Here is a 22354-nt window from a genome sequence, read left to right as displayed (position 1 = left end):
GATGGATTATTTAGCGCATGCGTTGTTTTGTGACAACTGTGTATTCGACACCAGATGCCGTACGTTGTGTATTATAAACTGTGACAGACTCATTATATAAGAACAACTACATGAACATTTACATAATTGCACATGCATATTTACAAGTACAAATATGTACACAACTGTCAATATGCAGATATGAACCGAAACATACATACATGCATACATACATACATACATACATGCATGCATGCATGCATGCATGCATGCATGCATGCATGCATGCATGCATACATACATACATACATACATACATACATACATACATACATACATACATACATACATACATACATACATACATACATACATACATACATACATACATACATACATACATACATACATACATACATACATAATCTACTTGTTATTAAACATTATCAAAATCTCCAGCTAGCAGCTTTCATAAATGGTGATAAGATTTAATTTTGATGGTTTTGTTTAGGTATTGTTTTAGTATTATATTGCGATGACAGAGTGATGTAAACATAATGAGGTAAACATATAAACTGATTTTACATCGACGAGCAACAACATCGACATTATCATGACCGTCACACTTAGCTAAACGGACTAGAGTCAGTCACTGGTTTGTTCTTATTGCTGTCTACGTACACCCAGTGCGTCGCGCCCATTTCTTCCAAGTTCAAGTTGTCAACTTAATCATCGTCACGAATGGCATTGCAGTGCGCTCAGCTACCGAGCGAGACGTTCTGGCGCTGGTGCATGACTGTCGTACTGGGGACAGCGTATAAATGTACATCATACTTCGGCAAGCCTTTGTTTTCCTTTGAAAAACTGCCCTGTTTTATACCTCATCGTCAATATCCCTACACGAGCTCGGGTTTTGGGCAAATGTTTACGGTTACACATGATCACCGATGTTTGCCTGTCTAATGGTAGAAAAAACTTACCCTGGAGGCCGAAATTAGGAGAATTGTGAGCTAAAACAACTTAAATCGACATAAATTTCATGATAAAAATGAAGCCACCTGGTTATCAGTTACTTTCACTCGTCATGAAATATTCCAACCACGAATACATCGCTGAAAACGTTCCTTCAGACGTCATTAGGAGAGATGTGTCGTTCATGGTGTCTCCGGTGTTGGCAAAAGCGTGCGTTGTATTTTCGAATATTTGAACCGAGACAGGGGAGCCGTTCAGTGCCGCTTCTTCAGCCTCTGTCGACGGAAGAAAGCGGTTGGCGACCCGGAGCAGCTCTATTATCCCGATCACGTCTGATATAGGGACGCCGTCATCGTTGCTGGCGTATATGAAGAAGGTTGGAACCACGACGGCGAGTGCCATCTCTGGTGACACGTTGGAGGCGTAAAGGCTTATTCCTGCCTTGATGTGACCACGGTAGAGGGCGCAAGCCCTCGCCACCTGGGTTCCACCCCAGCCATAACCTATGATAGCTATTTTCTCAAAGTTACGTTCCTCGCGAAGATAATCGAGGGTGTGATCAATTTTTCTGTGAACGTCCTGTTGAGTTAATCCAAAACTACCGTCCTGGAAAAAGTATGGCATCGCGACAGTGTACTCTCGTTTGGCCAGCGTCATCGCCACAAAGCGGTTGTACTTCGAGTAGTAGCCCAACTCATTGTGGACGAGGATGACGGCGCCTTGAACGGAGCAGGGATCGGCCGGGGTAACCATGTACACTTGTAATCCACGTTTGATCACAATGTCGCTACCATTCACGGTGTAGTTATGGCCAAGAGGAACAGTGCAAGTATTCTCCAGCACAACAGGCTCTGTATCTGGGAATCGAAAAGAAGAGAAAAAAACATTGTGAAGCTAGCGGGAATTCAATTAACTGAAAACCAAAAGCTGGATTTTTTTTTCCAGTCATACTATAGGCGCGAATAAATGTATTATCTTTGAAATTCGCTGCAATTTCCAACTGTGTAGGGACTAACATCGCAAACATTTGTTATTAGAGTCACCGTGGTCAAAATAGAAATGAAGAGTACTATCGTACGCTCGCGTGGGTAGCTACATGTGTGTTTGAGAATATCATTCATTTTGCTCACAACAGGTGGCCCATCCAATGTGGCTCATCCAACATGTTAGCGGTGATGCATGGTTTATCATCTCTTTCGCAACTCGCCACATATCTCATGAACACTGGAATTTAGGCTTACACTTATTTCAAAATTCAAAGTTCTTATTGGAACTTCATTGTTAACTTAATTTCCAGTCTGATGGATTACGTCATTTTGTGATGTCCAATGTCGATTTTGATTCGTTCCCAATCCAATTAGATGTGAGAGTGCACCATGTAGCGATGACAGGAAAGTATACTTTTGTTCACTCTAAAAATATAAATGTGATTCGATTTCCGCATGACATCCACTGTATGTAAATTTACAATTGTCATGTAGCACTATATATATTTAATCCGTCCTAGCGTAAGCGATGTAATACCACCATTTTGCTTAATCTTCAGCTTTGGTACAATCACATCAAAACGTGATCTGTGGATACTAATCCTAAGGAGCCTTGAGAAAGTACTGGGCGTAGTTTAAATCTGAAGAACAGATGAACTGCACGCGAGTGTTTAATGAAATAAGTTTGTGGAAAGGCTACGCATCATAGAAACGAGCCCGAGGATGAAACGTTTTCTAAGGGAGGCGGTTGCTTATCTACAGTATCTAAAAGCAAAATTAACCATCTGTATAGCAGTTACAATGGAAAACAATGTTAATAGTTGAGGATTGAGGAATGGTCCTTTTTGATATCAGCAACAGTTATTTATGGGGCGACAGGATAAAACATGTTTCAACTATAGGTGACGTATTACTCTCTTAGCTCACCAATCTCTCATAGTTTTACCTCCATGCATGACCTCGGTTCATTGCTATCTAATCCCTCATGATATCTTCACACCGTTCGATTTCAATGCATTAGGGAAGATATACCTTCATTTCCGAAGTCAACTTACATCGCATGTGAATGAAACTTCACGATCGATAATTTATGTCGCATGCAGAGTGGCGGAAGCAGAAACAGCCAAGCACGGCCGGGCGAGTCGAGGGTGAAACGCAGCGTAGAGTGACAAACTTTTTACGTATACGAATCAATACAAGGCAAGCTCATTGCCAATATTCGTACCTACCTGTATCGGCTCGCTTTCCAGGTCCAGTATAATATATTGCAAATGTCAGAATGACTGCCAGGAAGCCTATCCCGATAAGAACGCCGACTCCTGTCACAAGAGTTGTTGTCATTCGAGACATCTCCGTAGAACATGCGGACAGAAGAAATACTGTTAGACACCCTTTTGGACAAAGTAATAGAGACGCGATTTAAATTTTATCTCACTGATTTTATATTCTGTTTGTCGATACTTAAAATTGACAATCAAACCTAGAGTCGGAAGTTAATGATATCAAGGCCTGCCGTCAGTATCTGAAGGGAGGAACAACCCCAGCTATGAAATACGTTCAAAGGCAGCGCCACCAGTGGCCACTCTGTTTGCATCATTTGTCTAAATTTGACCTTCTTGCCTCCCTGCCGTATGGCCCACCCGGTCTTTTCACATGTATCTAGTGCATATGTTAATGTGTCCTAAAATAAACTGTAAGAGTAAATTTTATTGATGGCGTACTGCGTGTTTGTTTTCTAAATAAACCTCGCCCAAAATAAGCTCAACATTGTAGACAGAATAAAAAAACCGATTTCTTATAGGTTATGGAGGAAAACTGGTATAAGGTATCAATTTGGAACTTGTCACGATGTGAACTGTCAAATCTTGTCCCATGGAAAGCCTTGTAAAAATTGAAGTCACTTCTATCAGTCTGTATTATCTATAAGCTGACAGATGTATCGGCGGGATATCGCTCACTCTCACAGAGTTTTTTTATAAATACGAAGCACGACGTACATTTGCCGGTAATTTTATGAAGTAGTCGTTCTTACCTCGTTATGATTTTGCGGCCCTGTTACGATTTACTCGACCAGCTGACATTGATAACACCTCAAATATGAGCGTAGCATCTCACGATTTTCTCGACATGTCGGGTGTTGAGATCGCTTATGATGATCACAGTCTCGGGTATAGGCTTTCCAGTGCTGGTCGTGTCGGATGATGTCAGCTGTCCCGTGTCAGCACGTCAAAGCGCGCCGCTTTTGTGTAGAAGGAGATGTATGTCCCAGACATTCACGGGCTGTAAACTCTGATACGTATAGTATAGGGTATGTGTACTTTGGTCCCTGCGGACCGCCATAGGCATTCATGGATATGCCAGTGGTCAGCATAGGAGTGCGGAGGCCAGACGGGAAGTAGTGAGGTCAGCAATGTGCCTTTTGCAGAGTAGTCAATTTTATATTTTCTTGCAGATGGTCACGTGATAGTGAAAACTATTGATGGTTGAGTCCAAGCAAATAAATATTGAAAAATAAATTGGAATTGTCGCAAGTAAAATTATTCATTATTCACTTCGTGGACCCTAACACCCCTCCTTGTCCGATATGCCGACAACCTCTGCCTGAATTCGCTTCGGATACACCTGTAGTACCTGAGTATGTAGTACCTGACTAGCTTTTCATGAAAAGCAACGAAGCAGAAAGATGTCCTTGCACACTGAAGGCATTGTTTTCAATCTTTAACTTCTTTTCCCATTGAGAACAGCGAACCGTATGCGAGTTTTAAATTGCACAGGTATTGGAACGCCAAAGTGCCAAGTTGACGCTGTAATGGTGACGTGAGTACCGTTGTCATTGCTTTTGTGTTTGTTTCTTAAAAGTTTGTATCTTTCAAGGAATATGCCCGTTCGGTGTTCTCCGAAGACATGATGTCTCTTGAGATGAATGAAAAAGAATGACTTTTCGATGTTGGTTGTCGAGGTTTCCTATTCTGTCAGCGGTCGTACTTTCCGGCGTTTCGTGTACTCTCCCTGTATCTCTATTTGTATAACCCCCTCTGTGTATCGCTCTCTCAGCCACTTTCTCTGCGTGTCAGTAAATAAGTGTGTCCGCCCATCTGTCTGTTTGTCTGCCATTCTCTTTTCCTCATATATAACATGTAAAATGTAAACGATCACCTTGTTCAAGCCAACAATGGCTATTCCTTGACATATCTGTGGTTGCATGTCTGTCATAAGCACTCACCTTACTTGTGCACAGCAACACGGCAACACATCGGAAATACACTTACATTTGTCTTGAAAACTTTATCCATGGAAAATTAAAGGTTAGAATTTAATTTAACATGAAAAAAATTTTCAGAAACATATCGGAATTTTTCATTCACGTGAAATTAAATATTACTGTTTACACATTATAATTGTTCATCCGCTGTCATAGCATGTCAAATCTACTCAAACATCGATGTGATTTTGAATAACATTTTGTATACTTAAAGCCCTACTACTATAATTATTTGGACAAAAAGTGGTGCTTTAGAGACAAAATGACAAAAAAAAAATCATTGACAGATAAAAACGTTAAAAACAATTCAAAAACTGAATTACAAAACAGTTTTTCTACAAAAGATTGTCGTTGTTTAAACCGCACTAACTCTGCAGGCAGTTTGACGTACCAGTGTTTTCAAAAGTCTTAAAAAATACCGTTGTAACAGTAAAATTGTTAAAATTACAAAATAAAAAAATAATCCTCTTTAATTTTTTTACCATTCATGCAGTGAAAACAAGGTTTAAAGATAAAAAATAAAATTATTTCATTCCAAAAATATCAAGAATCTTTTTGATGGTTTCTGTTTTGAAACATGTAAATATAACACTAACGGATGTAGGAAAGGTTGCAGCTATATGCTTGGCAGTTCATAGCGCTTCAATGTTACATTTGATTATACTTTCGGAAAAAAGAGCCGTAGCCTGGCAGAGGGGGCAGCTGCCCCCCCCCCCGGAACAATCCACACTTTCAATACGTAAATTTATGTAAATTGCCCTAATCCTAGCTAAGCTAGGTTCTGCCCCCTTGGCAATTTGGTCAGGATACGGCCCTTGACGTATTATTTCAGTTTCTACAATTCAGGAAACGCGTAATTTGCAAGAATATCTATCGCGAAGCGTAATGAATGTGCGTGTGCGTATACCGAATTATGCTCTCTCTGGTAAGCCCATATCTTGAAGGGAATATTAAAACTGAAAGAGAGTCAGTGTAAATGTATGACATAAGCATCACACGACGAAAAGTTCTTAAGTTCTCAAACTTTCCCACAAACCATGTAAAATCAGCCCGAGTATTGCACAAGTTATGCAAATGACGTGAAAGGTCATTATCATACATCTATCACATCTAATCATACATAGTCAGTACCAAATTCTTTTCGTAGCCGTATGTCCCTGGAAGCGCGGTGTCACTCAGTACTTCTAATAGAAAAACCTTCATTAAGGATAAATAAATGATGTGATTTAATAAACAGACATTTTCGGCATTTGGCAAGTTGAGTTAAGCATCTACGTTAAGTTCATCAAAAACTGTCATATCTTTCAGAACCAATTAGTCTGAAGGTCAAGAGGGATCTGCAAATTAACATTTCAGATCTAACAGCTTTAACATGTAACGATATCTACATGAATGCTATCAAAATACGTCACTTTGACCTTAAATTTCTGGCCAACAGAAACCAGATATTCTTCTGTTGTACGATTAAAGGTATGCAAAATTGATGCATTTAAATATTCTGCCTGGCAGAAATATAATCTTTTCTTTTATATTATTCTTCAGATTGAATTTGTTCAACATTCTAAGATTTGCCTCTTTGAATTGTAATTTATCCTTCAGTTAATTTTCACATTTTCTTCTTCACATTCACGTTGAATTTATATCTTAATAAATTGATCATTATTTGAACTTTTTGAAGCATATAAATGGATGTTTCCGTTGGCCTTCATTGAAATAAGACTGAAATAAAACTGGTTAAGTTTTATATGTGCATAAATTGCTCAAGGTTTTTAACATTTACTTCAATATTGCATAGTTTCACAGCAAATTAGCAAATTGAATGTGTCTACTTTGCACGACCATCAATCCTCGGCAGGCAAATCGTAATCAACGTTCAAAATCATTGCTACTGGAAAAAAGAAAAGTTCAAATTATCTCAGTTCAGGGTTGGTAAGTACCTTTCTAGCCACGTATACATGTCTGCTAGGGCCTCTGTGGCTGCTTGCCTAACGGCCGGGTCGTTCTGATCCGCATTGTCCACGAAGCCGTGGCCGACGCCCGAGAATATCTTCACGAAGCTCACAAGGCTAGTGTGGATACTACGACTGTTGTCCGCCACGTTCCGTAAAAGTCGGCCAGAGTCTTGTAGCGCCGATTGGAATGCCAGAACGTCGGCGATGGGCACAACAGTGTCGTTGTCGGCATGCAGGAGGAGAGTGGGCGTTCGCATCGCCAAGGCGTCGCTGACTTGGATGCCGGTGGCGTAGAAGGAAACGGCAGCCTTGATGTCGAGTCGGGCTGAGGCAAGCACAGCCTGTCTGCCACCCCAGCCAAAACCCACAGCGCCTATAGTGGGTATGGCAAGTGTGTTCGTGACGAAAGAAAAAGTCTCCTGCACATCAGCGTCGATGCGTTGTTGCGCATGCGCTGACACCCATTCGTCGAATCCAGAGCTCCCCTCGTCGGCCATCCACGGGTTACCGCGGAACAGATCCGGCACCGTTGCCCGATATCCGCGTTTGGCCAAGTCGGCGGCGATTGTGCGGATGAAGGCCGAATTGAGCCCGTAGAAGTCGTGGAATAGCAAGATGGCGCCCTTGCACGACCTTTCCAGCGGCTGATCCACGTAGGCTGTTAAGTTTTCATTGATAGTTATGTATGCGGATGTCGTCGTATATTCTATCTGTTGGTTGGACGGATCACACATTGTTTCCTGGTTCGGATCATGGGGTATATCCATGTCACTGGTCCCGATTTTTTGGTCTGTAGAATGAAAATTCAATGAGATTTTGAAGAAAGAAAAGCTGGCAGTTTACATACTTGAAGCCAAAGTTTATACGTACTTTCCATCATTTTGATTCTGAAGAATTATTAGGGTTATTTGTAATTTTGCCATATATATATATATATAATATATATATATATATATATATATATATATATATATATATATATATATTATAGTCGACACTAAAGTAAAAATTGAATGATTAACGTAGTATGCGCCTCGAAAATGAAAGCTTTAAACTTTTGTTCGAACTTTCCTCAAGGGATCTTTCATCTTTTCTATCTTTTCTCTTTCAAAATCAAGATTGAAAATCAGCGGTTACCGTTCAAATATTGGTACTAGAGAAACAAATTACCCAAGATTTACCGATATTTGAATTCAAAATATCAGCCATTCCTGTATTAAGTCTTTGGAAAAACTCTTGGTAGATCAGAAACGAATTGTAAAATGTTGAGAGTACAAGTCCAACTCTCGTTCCCTGAGGCGCATTGTACCTTAAACGATCCTTTGGGTTTTTTTCATGGTTCAACATATGTGTAGAGTCAAGGACACTTAGTACAAAGTTGTTACATTTCACATTTAATCACGATAGCTTTGAAAACAAGCTTTATAAAATGACGGTTAAAACTGCAAATCTGAAGTCAAAAGGGGTTGTACATCGCCGATGTTACTTGTATGGCGCAGAGGATGTGAAGGCAAAATATAAGTAAAATTTGGTGGTATTTTAAGAAAAGAATAAGGTAAAAGATAATGGGGCTTTAATGCGCAATCATTTTGATTTTTTCCTCTGACGTCCAAGTGAAACTGTAAGAATTTTCAATTGTAAGACTTCAAAGATGCACTTTCTGTTGCCGTAATTATTTCGCAAAATACAGTGGTATTTTTCAATAATTCATCAGACAAAACTCCCTACCTTCAGCACACCTATGATTTCGTATGTCAGCCAAAACAGGTTCGAGGAATGCACCATCAGAACATGCGACATATGTCAGCGGTTTCGTCTTTCTATTCGTTTGACATTCTTTATTGGCATAAGAAAATTCATTTCTTTTTCTGAAACCAACTCTACCCTAACATTCCTGTCATGAGAATACTTTCTTTGCAAAAAGTAACAAGCTTGGGGTTTCTTTGATAATTTTACACCCGCATATTTTTTTTTATTTTTCATTGTGTCCACCGTCCAAGCAATTAAGTGGTCCATGCTCTAAGACAAGATATCGCTGCGGGAGTGAAAAACTTACCTTCAGGCCACCAGTATACGTAGCAGAGAATGAAAATTAAACCAATAGCGAAGGCCGCCGCCGTCAGGGCACTGCAGATTGCACAGCGATTGGTAGTACAGACCGCCATCTTGGACGATCAGTTATCCACTGCGAGCGATTCAAGAAATACATATCAATGAGAAAAACGTGTTAAAATTGCGTGCCTCAATTTCAATGTACCTAGGTATTATGTACGCCTAGGCGATGACAATGTTGGCAATTTCATTCTCGTACATTGAAGATTGCCTACAAAATACGAGGGGAAATAGTCACCGGCTTATGGGACTTTAAAGTGGAAAAAAGACCTTATTTGCACATACATACTTTGATTCATTAAGTATAGCGCCGATCTATAGTGAATCTAAGTTGATGGTAAGAAATACGGTCTAGTGTACGAACCCTTGCAGCTAATATTATCATAAAAAAGTATATGCACAGTCGTTTTGTTGTTTCGCCGTTGTTCACCAACCTTGCTCAGACGTTCGTCAGCACATGAAAACAATTCGAATTGATCCTTTCTTGAAAAGGTGACACTCAGGTCAACTACATTGTATAGAATGGAATGCCGTATGAATAACAGCCAAGCGACCTAGATTTTGAAAACAAAATTTGGCAGAGATTTTCTGTGGCAGCTTTATTATCTATTCTGCCAGTGTTTTATGAAAGGTGAAAAAAAGTGATCGCAACAAAAAAGTTACAGAGCCCTCTAAAATGTTTTGACGCAACCAGTTATTGGAGAATAACAGGTATGGCATGAGTGAAACCTTGTCATTATATTGTGCGGTTCGGAAACCTAAACACTCCACCCATGATGAAGGCCAATGCACTTTGAATCGCGCAAACAATACAAATAGGCAGTCAACGTATTTGTGCCCATGTCGAGAACGCCAGCACGGTGACATACTGAATAGAAGAAAACAGCATTTTGTACATGCTTCGTGTAGTAAAGTGGAGAAACAAATGTGTTCACTCGCAGTTCTGTGGAGGTTTTCAGCGCTACCATGGTGTATGGTATGATTCTCACGTTTGTATAGAATCATAGCGACTATCAAGATAGTATCATATCCTAAATATATCGCGTCGATGTTTCGCACAGGTAAATTTGAGTATTGGTATCTACATGCGTTGTTGGTACTTACTTATACGCTTGTCAGAAGTACGTTTGATAAAGGAGTTACAAGAGAAAGTCGAATACGGACCGCAAATATGTTTCGTTGATTAGACAGTTCGTCGATCTTAAACAATGCTATGGAAGAGTGTGCATGGATTTTGGCCATCTACAAACACTGAAACAACTAATACATTCCATATCGCTCTTCCTTTTCCTTCGCAAACACACTTGACAAAATCAAGTTATTAGGAGAAACGCAATTGAGCCGCTTACCTAAAAACTGGTTTCCGAAATATGCCTTGTTTTCAATTTATCTTTTCAGCAGAAGAGATTGTCAGATCACAATAAAGTGACGCAGGCATATGCCTACCACAAGGCTCTTTCATTTCTTCTGTTCAATCTTTCAATAAAGAATTTCTATACGCTGAAGTGATGACGCAATACAATTAGTGTTTGGAGTTCACGTAAAGTACGGTCGGCAGAGGGCGGTGTTCGTTGCACCGAACCGGGACATTTGGGCGATGGGTATGAAACAGTAAAGCTGCCTTCATTTTTAAATTGAATTGAATATTATCAAAATAATTTCTTCCTAACGGTGCATAGTTTGTTCAATTTGACCGAAGCTCTGTGAGCGAGTGAAATATTTTCAATTATTCCTGCAAATCCAAAACTATTATAGTAGACACGCTCTCACATTGCCGTGTATTCAGTGAAGCAAATTTAAAGTACACGCGATTATGCAAAGTCTACATACTCAATTTATCGGCGACAGCATTGGACATTCAACAAAATGTTTATTAAAGAAAATCACTATCGATCAATATTGACTTAACTTTTTGTTCGTGTATTTTCTGCATTACATCGTCTTCCAGGTGCCTTTGATAGATCCATTGTTACAAGCTTACATCAAATTTCTGATTTGACAAAATGTGTTGAGACAGAGGTAAGCACACTTTCCCGCATGATGAGTGAAATAAGGAGTCCCCAGTAAAAACAGAAAAGCAAAACCATTAACCCTTTGAGCGCCAAAATAAATCTTTGTCGCCTTTCCAAAATTTACACACTCAACGTTTTTCAGATTTTTGCCAAAATTGTGATAAGAAACTGTAGCCTATGAAACTTTATGTCCATTTGGTCCAAAATTATCAAAAAAAAATTACAGAAAATTTCATAAAAATTTGTAAAGTGTAGCACTCAAATTTTGGTGGGAAAAATTATAGCACTCAAAGGGTTAAAATCACACATACATCACGACAAGCGTATGAATAACACATTATAACGCGAAATGATTAAAACCAGTTGTTCTGTGAAACGTCTTAAACTGAGAAATCCAGACAATACAATACGGCTTTGAAAACTTTGAACATAGATAGTATTTTAGCATATATTCTTCAATAATCGAGAACGACATTTCTCTTACACAATAAACGCTCCGTTGAGGGCGCATCTTCAGAATACAGAAAGCTTGAGGTCTAACACTAATAATGACTGTCGTGTATTGAACGAGGGGCTACAAAGGTCTACCATTTGAGTAACGACAGTATGCTGTAAAAAACCGTTTCTCATGCAGCTAGGTTACCATACACCACAGCGAGTTTCCATATCGTTTGGCAGGCCTGGGGGATACATGCTGTTTTCAGGTTTCGCACGCGTGCCATTCGACTAGAGTTCAATGCTCACATCGTTATCGTATTTTTTAACGTCATCTCAGGGCAAAGACCTTAAAATTCAAGGGCCTGTGTTCAGAATGAAGTATTTAATTTTTTCTTGAGTTCAATTGATCTAATAGTGTGATCATGAGTTAGTCAGCAAAATGTGCTAATGGATAAAATAGTACATGTATTGAAGGAAATAATATTTATATATCATTTGAATTAATTGATTAAATTGTGGCGATATAATTTCGGGCTTTCATTAGTGTATTTTGCCAAGATGAATGTTTGGTATGAACTCTGCAATTTTGTATTTCTGTGATATGGCCGTTTAGAGCAGCGGCTTGACTCTACCATATGGACGCACACATAGCTCTTTATAAAAAGTATAAAATATACCGATATTTGAATGGGGTATATATTTAACAAGTCGTTACAGTTTTAACAAACAAAAATGCTTAAAAATACTCCGAAAAACAGAAATAGAGCTCTTGAAAATGGCGTTCTCTATTTTTACGTTTTTTCTGTAACCTGATCTTGTGCTAACCGAAAACGGGCTTCTTGTATTCGTCATAGAGAGAGACGCTACTGTCAATTTCGTTTCGGCAAATATTTGTCCAGCCATGTGTACATATCACTAAAGGCTTCAGCGGCAGCCTGCATGATGAAGGGGTCGTTTCTGTCGCCCCTGTGAGCGAAGCCGTGCTCTACTCCTTCGAATACTTTCACAAACGTTACGAGAGACGGATCGATGTTCGCGTCGTTGTCGTCAACACTTCGTAGGAGTCTGTTCGCGTCCTGTAACAAGATCTCTTGGTTCTGTACCGCTGCTAGCGGGACCACTGTGTCATTTTCAGCATGCACCAGTAGCGTCGGGGCTCTCATGGCGAGTATGTCTTGAGGCGTCATGACCTGTACGGAGCCGTAGAACGAAATTCCTGCTTTGATTCGCGCGGCAAGGCGGGCTGTACCTAAAATGACCTGAGTCCCTCCCCAGCAGAACCCGACAATACCAATATCGTCATAATCAAGACTTTGCTCGATAAACTCCAGCGTGGCGTCAACGTCGTTGTTGATGCGCTCCTGCGGGTGCCCGCTCATCCAGATTCCGAACTGCCTCCAGTCTGACGAGGAAGTCCACGGATTTCCACGGAACAGGTCGGGAAGCACAGCCGTGTAGCCGTTTCTAGCCAACTCGTCAGCAGCCGCCCTGTTGGCGCCAATATCGAGTCCGAATATGTCGTGGAAAACCAAAACAGCGCCCTTACACGACATTTCCCGCGGTTGACTGACGTAGGCAGTCAGGTTGCTGTTCACCGTCGTCATGTTGCCTGCAGCTGTATACTCTTCTCGTACATCGCCCGCTTCGCAGGGTCTTTCCATTCCATTCGAGGCAGTGTCCGACTCGGTATTACCAGTGGCAGTAGCATTTGTTCGACTTACTGCGTCACAATCATCTAGAAATAACGAAAAGACAAGTCAATTGAAAGAAGACAAGCAAATGCTTCGGTCGGAAGGCTTCCGATACGGAAGGTTTAATCGCCATCCGCGTCGATGCATGCGGAAAACGAAAGTCACACTGACATAGAGACCAGTTTGAAAAGACAGACAAAGTAATGCTCTGCCAGCGCATGAAAATTATCTAAAATGTTGTCATATTGTTTATGTTCAATTGTTTATTTGACTGCGCATACATACATAAATACATACATACATACATACATACATACATACATACATACATCATCATACATACATACATTCATACATACATACATATATATAGACGCGATCAAGTACGATGTACAATTACGATGTGTACATTCGGGGACGGCGGTGGGGCTTGTAAATCTGCGATATTTCTCTAATCGTGACCTAGGCCATGAACACCACTTAACTTAAAGAGGTAAAGTAAAACACCGACAGAGAAACCGATCGCCAACAGAGAATAACGAATGAAAAACTCCATTAAGCCTTCAAATACACGGGTAATGCCGACTAAAAGCAAATCCAAGTTTTACAATCGATCCCTGACCTTGTTTAAGAAGGTTATTTTCAAAATCGAAAGCATGAAAAAGACGATTGAGATGCAACTGTTGGAAGTCACAATACAACAGCTAACAACCCAATCCCTGCTCGGAACATCTTAAATACTTTTGGCCGCTTGGGAATCAGAATTCGAATCCTGCCAATAACTCACTGCCGATCGCATAGTTTACGTTCATTGGCAGTAATTTGGTGAAATGTTACCAATATTTTCAAGTAATTTATCTTACTTCCGGTTAGGTTTTAACGTTTTTGAACATTTAATATCCAGTGTTTTTGTTCCGATTGTGAAATATAGTTACTCGCTTTGCTATAAAATCATCTTGGAATGCACAACGTTGAACTTGTAAACACTACCTCTATATACCTCTAGTATTACGAGAACTGAACTAAAGACTGAGCAGGAATCATTTTGTCAACGATTTGTGTATAGCATGGTGTTGGTAATTCTAACCATAGACTCACGATAAAAATGTGTTTCTCGAGAGTCCATGTTCTGACATTACATATGTTAGGGAGTAGAAATGTGATAGTTTGCAATACTAATGCAAATACTATCATAACAGTTAAAGTGTTTGTTCATGAGTATACTTTTGACGAGGTATGTCGATTGCATGTCCTGATTCACACTTTGCAATTCTACATGCTCTTGCGTTTATGCTCTGTGTCAGCAAATGTTCTCTCTCTGGTTCACGGATAACTGCCATAGTATGATGAATGCCTCTTCAATGACTTCAACGAACACGATTGGAACTAATTTGGAATAATAGGATGGTGAAGTAATGCCAACAAATGTAATCTCATCTGCTTTTCTTTTTACATTACACACTTGTTTTTATGAGTAATTTGTATTATTGCAACGTTCAACTATCTGGCACCTAACACTTTTGAGAAATTTAAAAAATATGAAAATCCAATTATCCCAAATTAGTTCCAATCGTGTTAACGGCGGACAAACGCTACTTAATTTCTGGCTCCTCGTTCGCCATGGAACACTGTGAATTACCCTAGCCGACATTTTGTACCGTTTGTCTGTTTTCTCTTACTGTTCCCCAGTATAGAGTATACAAGTTGTTTAGCTAACTTTACATGCGCGGGTGAATTGTGTGGGAACTGCGGTAAAATTGCTAATAACACGATTAGAAATAATTTGGGAGAATGGAATATTTCCGTAATCAAATTTAAGCTCATCTCCTTTTTTGCAATCCACTTGTTTTTATAGGTAATTTGTAATATTGAAACTTCAGCTATAGGGCACCAAGTACTTTTGATAAATTTGAACAGTTATTCTCAAAAATTAGTCCCAATCGTGTATAATGTCTTTCAAAAAAAACTGCTTCAACTACGAGGTTATCCCTGATAAAACTTTACCTGCTTCCATATGAGACCTTATGTATAGAAATGTATTCGTGCAATTTTTGAAAAAAATAAAGAAATCTCGTATTTACGTGATTTTAGTCCTCGTAATTACGAGAATCATAACCTTGCAATTACGAGACTCAAAATCTCGGGAAATTTAATTACGAGATGTTATTTCCTCACAAATGTGCCACGAATATGCTTCAGTACTAATATTATGAGAAATACTGAGAATCACTGTCGACCAGTGTACGTGAAGGGACTGCGATTGAATCGCTCCCCATGAATATCAACGGTAATGTAAACAAACCTACGGCCACGAGCAACGATCTGGGAATGCAATGAAGTGTTGTTCATCTTGGTAGAGATAAGTGACGCGGTCGCTCTAAGTTCACTTCGGTCAAAGACCCGATTGAAAACGTACCCCGAGGCACTAAAAACAATCAGAATCCGTGATATCTTTATACCTGTCCACTTTATCGGACTCAGGAGGAATAAGACATGTTAAATAGCACGAAAGTAATGTTTTACACGGGTAATCCCTTCGCAAGTGAATTTTATTCTTACTAAACAAGATTCTGATTCATTCCCTAGCAAACGTCCCTATATGCTTTTTGAAGATGAAGATCAGTGCAACGTTCTAGAAAGAAAATATCTTCCTTACACACTGCACGTTTAGCCCGAACTCGTCAAAGACAATGAATAGAAAAACATGCCCTCTGTAATAGCTGTAATTGTACTCAAGATCCACCCTGGAAAAATCTAATGAAAATTAAAAAAACGCTCGTTATATATAGTCGTAATCGTGTTGCTTTTTCAGTAAATACAAAATTTGATTCCATTCTTCAGATTGTGTACGCCGACAACAGTGTATCACTGATGACTCGCTTCTACCCCATGATGTAACCAACACCATCCTTCTGGAAATAAGTGTTACATGCAGATCACACCAAAAACTTGTCGTTTACACTATTACTAACAAATGCAGTATTCTTGTGAAGTGTTTAGCAGAATATTATGACGTCCAATTAAGCCCGATTTTATACAGAATAAATAAAATGTTACATGCTTTTTGTGCAACGACTCGGAAGATTATATCTGATGGGTCGATTTTAATTATTCACGGCAACTTAAAGGGCGGTGGTCGTCGGAAGGGCGCTTAAAGGTCGCTAGGGACCCCTACGACCGATGTAAACACTGTATATCCAAGCTACGTAGGCGATCGATGTAAGTTTAAACATGTTTGTCTTAATGTACATTGTAGAATTTAAATGTTGCAGCTATTTTGACATGATGCATCTATATATAGTGCATGAAATACAATGTTTGTAAACAAGAAAGTTGCACATGCGCAGTTCCAACGACCACTTCCCTTGAAGGACTATTGCGTAGCTGATTGGATGTTCACAAATCATTCAATGATGACAAAAATATTCAGCCAGCCAATGGCTACAAACATATCACTTGCATTCTTGAGTAAAACTATATTGGCAAGCACTTGATATCTCATGATTTGTTATAAAATAACATTTTCTTTCAGTTCTCTGATGATGCTCAGTTCAGTAAACTTACTGTTTGTTTCCCAGACGTAGAAGCAGACACCAATTATACCAATGGCGAAGATGCCCACGCAGATCGCAACACACACTGCTAAACGTTTTAGTGAACAAGACGGGGCCATTTCCTATAGATCTTCAGTGTCTAAACGTAATCTATAATGTATATAATGAGGAGAGAGAGAGAGAGAGAGAGAGAGAGAGAGAGAGAGAGAGAGAGAGAGAGAGAGAGAGAGAGAGAGAGAGAGAGAGAGAGAGAGATTCACTTTGTTCAGTTTCTAAGCTTGTAGATTTTACCAACCTAGACTGAAGTCTATTGTAGATTAGATGTTAATGGTGCTTATATAACGCTCAGATATATTTTGAAGCCTTGATGAACGAAAAGTCCCTCCGCCCACTGTTATATACACAATTGTTATATCAGAAAAGAAATGAAGGCGCGACTTTGCACAATTTTTAAATATCGGATATTTACAATCTAGTATCGAAGTTTGACATATCGACGTTTTCGGGACTAGTATCGATACTAGACGATACTAGAATGAAATGCCGTCGTTCCATGGGAAGCGTTGGGGACTTTAATATCGATACTAGACGATACTATGATGACTAGCCTTGTACCTCGGCCACACCGGATCTGTGAAATCTCCGATATTTACCCGATATTTATCGGCGATTTGGGGACTCTAATATCGATACTAGACGATACTAGAATGACTTGCCTCGTGCCCCGGCACGCCGGATCTGTGAAATCGCCGATATTTACCCGATATTTATCGGCGATTTGGGGACTCTAATATCGATACTAGACGATACTAGAATACTTGCCTTGTACCTCGGCACACCGGATCTGTGAAATCTCCGATATTTACCCGATATTTATCGGCGATATGGGGACTCTAATATCAATATATCAATATATTTGAGTCTGTCAAATCGCAAGTAAATATCCGATATATATCGGAGATTTCACAACCTCACCGTTCTGGCCAAGCCCGACTTCCGAGGACTGACTCTAGCATCGATACTAGACGATACTAGAGTTTGTCAAATCGCAAGTAAATATCCGATATATATCGGAGATTTCACAACCTCACCGTTCTGGCCAAGCCCGACTTCCAGGGACTGACTCTAGCATCGATACTAGACGATACTAGAGTCTGTCAAATCGCAAGTAAATATCCGATATATATCGGAGATTTCACAACCTCAGAGTTCTGGCCAAGCCCGACTTCCAAGGACTGACTCTAGCATCGATACTAGACGATACTAGAGTCTGTCAAATCGCAAGTAAATATCCGATATATATCGGAGATTTCACAACCTCACCGTTCTGGCAAAGCCCGACTTCCATGGACTGACTCTAGCATCGATACTAGACGATACTAGAGTCTGTCAAATCGCAAGTAAATATCCGATATATATCGGAGATTTCACAACCTCACCGTTCTGGCCAAGCCCGACTTCCAGGGACTGACTCTAGCATCGATACTAGACGATACTAGAGTCTGTCAAATCGCAAGTATATATCCGATATATATCGGAGATTTCACAACCTCACCGTTCTGGCCAAGCCCGACTTCCAGGACTGACTCTGGCATCGATACTAGACGATACTAGAGTCTGTCAAATCGCAAGTAAATATCCGATATATATCGGAGATTTCACAACCTCACCGTTCTGGCCAAGCCCGACTTCCAGGGACTGACTCTAGCATCGATACTAGACGATACTAGAGTCTGTCAAATCGCAAGTAAATATCCGATATATATCGGAGATTTCACAACCTCAGAGTTCTGGCCAAGCCCGACTTCCAAGGACTGACTCTGGCATCGATACTAGACGATACTAGAGTCTGTCAAATCGCAAGTAAATATCCGATATATATCGGAGATTTCACAACCTCACCGTTCTGGCCAAGCCCGACTTCCAGGGACTGACTCTAGCATCGATACTAGACGATACTAGAGTCCGTCAAATCGCAAGTAAATATCCGATATATATCGGAGATTTCACAACCTCACCTTTCTGGCCAAGCCCGACTTCCAGGACTGACTCTGGCATCGATACTAGACGATACTAGAGTCTGTCAAATCGCAAGTAAATATCCGATATATATCGGAGATTTCACAACCCTACCATTCTGGCCAAGCCTGACTTCCAGGGACTGACTCTAGCATCGATACTACACGATACTAGAGTCTGTCAAATCGCAAGTATATATCCGATATATATCGGAGATTTCACAACCTCAGAGTTCTGGCCAAGCCCGACTTCCAAGGACTGACTCTAGCATCGATACTAGACGATACTAGAGTCTGTCAAATCGCAAATAAATATCCGATATATATCGGAGATTTCACAACCTCACCGTTCTAGCCAAGTAAAGATTTCACCACCCCATCGTTCAATCTAAGTTCGATATTGTAGAGTCTAGTAGCCGTAAATATCGGATATCATATAAAAGTGCAATGTCGCGGTGTCCTCAGAAAAGAACTGTAAAAGTTTGAGAGTCAAAATATTTGTCCCCAAGGCGCATTCTACAAGTACTTCCTTTGACTCTATGCAAAACAAACAATATAACGTATCAAATATGTACTAATTTCTGTACACGTGCTTATCGACAGCCAAAGCAAAGATTAATTCATAAAAATAGTTTTTAGATGGAGACATTCTCCAAAAGCTCAATAGCGACACTTTTACAAAATCTTGCGATTCGTCCTGAAATATACCTCTACAGGCAATTCTTTGGAATTATAACAAAAGAGCAAAAAAATCACCAAAACATTAAAACGAACTTGAACTTTCACATTACACGCACTGTTTTTGTTTTGGGAGCCCAGGAAGAAAGGGAATCTCGTTTGTTTATCAAAACCTCGAGTGACCTTCACTCCCCAAGAGGATAATACTTATGCCCTAAGCTTTTGTCAATCTGATTGCTTCAGTAGTAAACATAGGCGCATAGTAAAGTGGCGTCGGTTATATAATGCGAGGGAAATGTATTTGTATTCGGGGTTCGTAACGTTCAATGGTGTATACATCCCATGGACAAAATACAACTGAATGTGGCCTTTAGAGAAAATCTGAGCGTCCATATGCGGGAAGACAAGTGACATATTGAATAAATTGTAAATGATACAAAACACATCTAAGTGAATATGGAATGGCAAATCGGCATATGAGCACTTCTTTCGGAAAGGTCAGGACATAAAGATATTTACAAGAGGCGTATTCCTGACGAGACTAAACAGAGAGCAAATTTCGTTTAATCTGTTTTGTTTTGTTTTGTAACAAAGGTTTGCGAGGTATGAATCAGATAGGTACACACATAGAACAATAGGTGTACCACGTCAATAAATATGCCTCTTTGAGGATATGTTATATCACGGTCCCTCCACCGTTTATAATAACCACAGTCCCTCCGGACTGTGTAATAACAAACGATTGAAAAAAGGTGAAGTTTTGTCTTAGACGCTCAATTTATACCGCAGCTATAACTCTCTTTAATTAGCTTTTTAACTGATACTAGCATGGCGTTAAAATGTGTCAAGATCGGTAGTAAGTTACGCACGAGCCGTTGGGTCGGTTAGTTCAAGAGATTGCGATTTTATTTTGACGTCAGGGCCATGTGAGGTTGAAGTAGATTGGAGTGGATTTACCCCGCGGTAAAGTGACACTGTGTTCGCCGAGTAACTTTGAACTAGATATAATAAGTGTAGGCCTGCTAAATTAGGCGCATGAGGAAGAGTTATGTAGTCATAATCTTCATAATCTTCGTCCTCTGCATGTAAGCATAGACCCTCGAGAAAAACGTTTCTCTCGAGGGTCTATGATGTAAGCAACACTTACATTCACATTGGTTGTGCAAGAACACATGTTTGCTCGCTGGATATAGTATTTCAAGTTAGATTCCCCCGTAGTTGGGATTTTTGTTGTCGTCGCGATATTTCCCTGCTCTTATTTGAAAAAAGCACATCCCTACATTATTGCAGTTTAAAGTTCGCGACTGCTACATGAAGCTGAAGTTCGAGAGTCATGCTATACGATTGAAAGGGCGTGAACTTCTCGGTATGGTGCAGTGAAATAAGCATCACGATAGTTCAGACGTATGGTTCGTTTTATAGAGATACATCTATTTTGGTATGGGTAAAGACTTTCAAATTTACTTACCGTTACCTTACAACTGTCGTCAGACAGAGTGGTTCCACGATAAAAAAGACTCTACAACCTTAGAGCTGTCCGCTGTAACGCCTGCCTTCCCAGTTCCGTGTCTTGTTTTGACTTTCACAGGGGATCACCAAATTGACAATGTAGGCATTTGTCACACACAAAGCCGGGCATTGTTGGCATTGTGCTCTCTCAAAAATGGTGCCAATCACCGTCCTTCCCACCACATTGGTGGAATTACGGTTTTGCAATATACGCAACTGAACTGTCAAGCAAATTCAGCAATGCCAACTATTGGTTTGACTGAAACAGTCACTGCGATTTCAGAGCTAGTGGAGTTCATGGAAATGCTCAAGACTGGGTGTAGATAGTATAAGGGGCAGGGCGCCTCTCTGTCTGTCTGTCTGTCTGTCTGTCTGTCTGTCTGTCTCTCTGTCTCTCTCTATGTCTCTCTCTGTCTCTGTCTCTGTCTGTCTGTCTGTCTGTCTGTCTGTCTGTCTGTCTGTCTGTCTGTCTGTCTCTGTCTCTGTCTGCCTGTCTGTCTGTCTCTCCCTCTCGCTCTCTCTTATCATCAGGTGACGAGGTCAGACATTGAAAAACCACACACAGATACACTCAGACACAAACAAAGTCTGAGAATATTCAATAATCAATCTCAATGCAAAACTCTCAGAAATATCCTGAGGGCCACAGTCAGGAACCCCTGAATAGAATGGCATGCAATTATAAAACGTACAGAAAAGTTCTTACAGTGCTGCGGTTGAAACATTAAAAATATCGTCATGTAATGGTACCGAGACCAGTATTGAGACCTTCTATGTATTCTCTGCAAGCAGCAATATGAAAGTATACATTCACTGACAGCCTAGATATTGGCTGATGATGTCTTTGTAGTCATTGTTGACATAAGGATCTTATAGCAGTAAGTTTGAACAACCTGTGAAAAATCAGTTCTTACCTTTCCCCGCACAAACGTTGCTGCGTTTCGGGTCAAACTTTTAACAAACGATTGACAACACTATAGACGATATTAATGAAGACTCAACAATTTTTTTGAGAACAAAAGGAATGGCAGCAATGTAACCCCCATGACACAATGGTATGACAAATCGAGACTAAACAATTATGTAGAAATCTGAAAATGAAATGCCGGTAAAACTTAGCGTGTAGTGCGCAAAATACAGTAGTTGAGCAATTACGTAAATCATTTGATCACAATTATATTTGACTTTATC

The 22354-nt window shown here is 40.0% G+C and overlaps 3 protein-coding genes across 6 annotated transcripts; all 3 read right to left on the bottom strand.

Moving 5' to 3' along the window:
• Positions 1-446: 446 nt before the first annotated feature.
• Positions 447-4499, bottom strand: LOC139117193 (carboxymethylenebutenolidase homolog). Of its 2 annotated transcripts, none has more exons than XM_070680087.1 (3): positions 3970-4499; positions 3167-3328; positions 447-1808 (listed from the first exon to the last, which is right to left on the bottom strand). In XM_070680087.1, the coding sequence occupies exons 2-3, from the start codon at positions 3285-3287 to the stop codon at positions 1045-1047; spliced, it is 885 nt and encodes a 294-aa protein (XP_070536188.1). In that variant the 5' UTR covers positions 3288-3328; positions 3970-4499; the 3' UTR covers positions 447-1044. The 2 variants fall into 2 exon arrangements, with proteins under 2 accessions (XP_070536188.1, XP_070536189.1); XM_070680088.1 differs by having other exon boundaries at positions 3167-3287; positions 3970-4498.
• Positions 4500-5282: 783 nt separating this feature from the next.
• LOC139117191 (carboxymethylenebutenolidase homolog) lies at positions 5283-10707 on the bottom strand. Its single transcript, XM_070680084.1, has 3 exons — positions 10613-10707; positions 9208-9336; positions 5283-7941 (listed from the first exon to the last, which is right to left on the bottom strand). Exons 2-3 carry the CDS (start codon positions 9314-9316, stop codon positions 7115-7117), a joined length of 936 nt encoding a protein of 311 aa, XP_070536185.1. The 5' UTR covers positions 9317-9336; positions 10613-10707; the 3' UTR covers positions 5283-7114.
• Positions 10708-11619: 912 nt separating this feature from the next.
• Positions 11620-21423, bottom strand: LOC139117190 (carboxymethylenebutenolidase homolog). 3 transcript variants are annotated; one of them, XM_070680082.1, is made up of 3 exons: positions 21129-21417; positions 16969-17108; positions 11620-13448 (listed from the first exon to the last, which is right to left on the bottom strand). In XM_070680082.1, exons 2-3 carry the CDS (start codon positions 17075-17077, stop codon positions 12583-12585), a joined length of 975 nt encoding a protein of 324 aa, XP_070536183.1. In that variant the 5' UTR covers positions 17078-17108; positions 21129-21417; the 3' UTR covers positions 11620-12582. The 3 variants fall into 3 exon arrangements, with proteins under 3 accessions (XP_070536183.1, XP_070536182.1, XP_070536184.1); XM_070680081.1 differs by having other exon boundaries at positions 21123-21411; XM_070680083.1 differs by lacking the exon at positions 16969-17108 and having other exon boundaries at positions 21123-21423.
• Between the last annotated feature and the right edge of the window lie 931 nt (positions 21424-22354).

This window comes from Ptychodera flava, chromosome 18 (genome assembly GCF_041260155.1).
Source record: "Ptychodera flava strain L36383 chromosome 18, AS_Pfla_20210202, whole genome shotgun sequence".
NCBI lineage: Eukaryota > Metazoa > Hemichordata > Enteropneusta > Ptychoderidae > Ptychodera > Ptychodera flava.
This window is presented reverse-complemented; position numbering and strand designations above follow the sequence as displayed.

Bases quoted from the DNA above. Each gene is read 5' to 3' on its own strand.
- LOC139117193 (XM_070680087.1), bottom strand. From the start codon at position 3,287: ATGTCTCGAATGACAACAACTCTTGTGACAGGAGTCGGCGTTCTTATC. The intron at 1,809-3,166 runs GTAGGTACGAAT...TTCGATTCCCAG, and splicing joins TGGAAAGCGAGCCGATACAG to ATACAGAGCCTGTTGTGCTG.
- LOC139117191 (XM_070680084.1), bottom strand. From the start codon at position 9,316: ATGGCGGTCTGTACTACCAATCGCTGTGCAATCTGCAGTGCCCTGACG. The intron at 7,942-9,207 runs GTAAGTTTTTCA...TTCATTCTACAG, and splicing joins CGTATACTGGTGGCCTGAAG to ACCAAAAAATCGGGACCAGT.
- LOC139117190 (XM_070680082.1), bottom strand. From the start codon at position 17,077: ATGGCCCCGTCTTGTTCACTAAAACGTTTAGCAGTGTGTGTTGCGATC. The intron at 13,449-16,968 runs GTAAGTTTACTG...CGTTATTTCTAG, and splicing joins CTACGTCTGGGAAACAAACA to ATGATTGTGACGCAGTAAGT.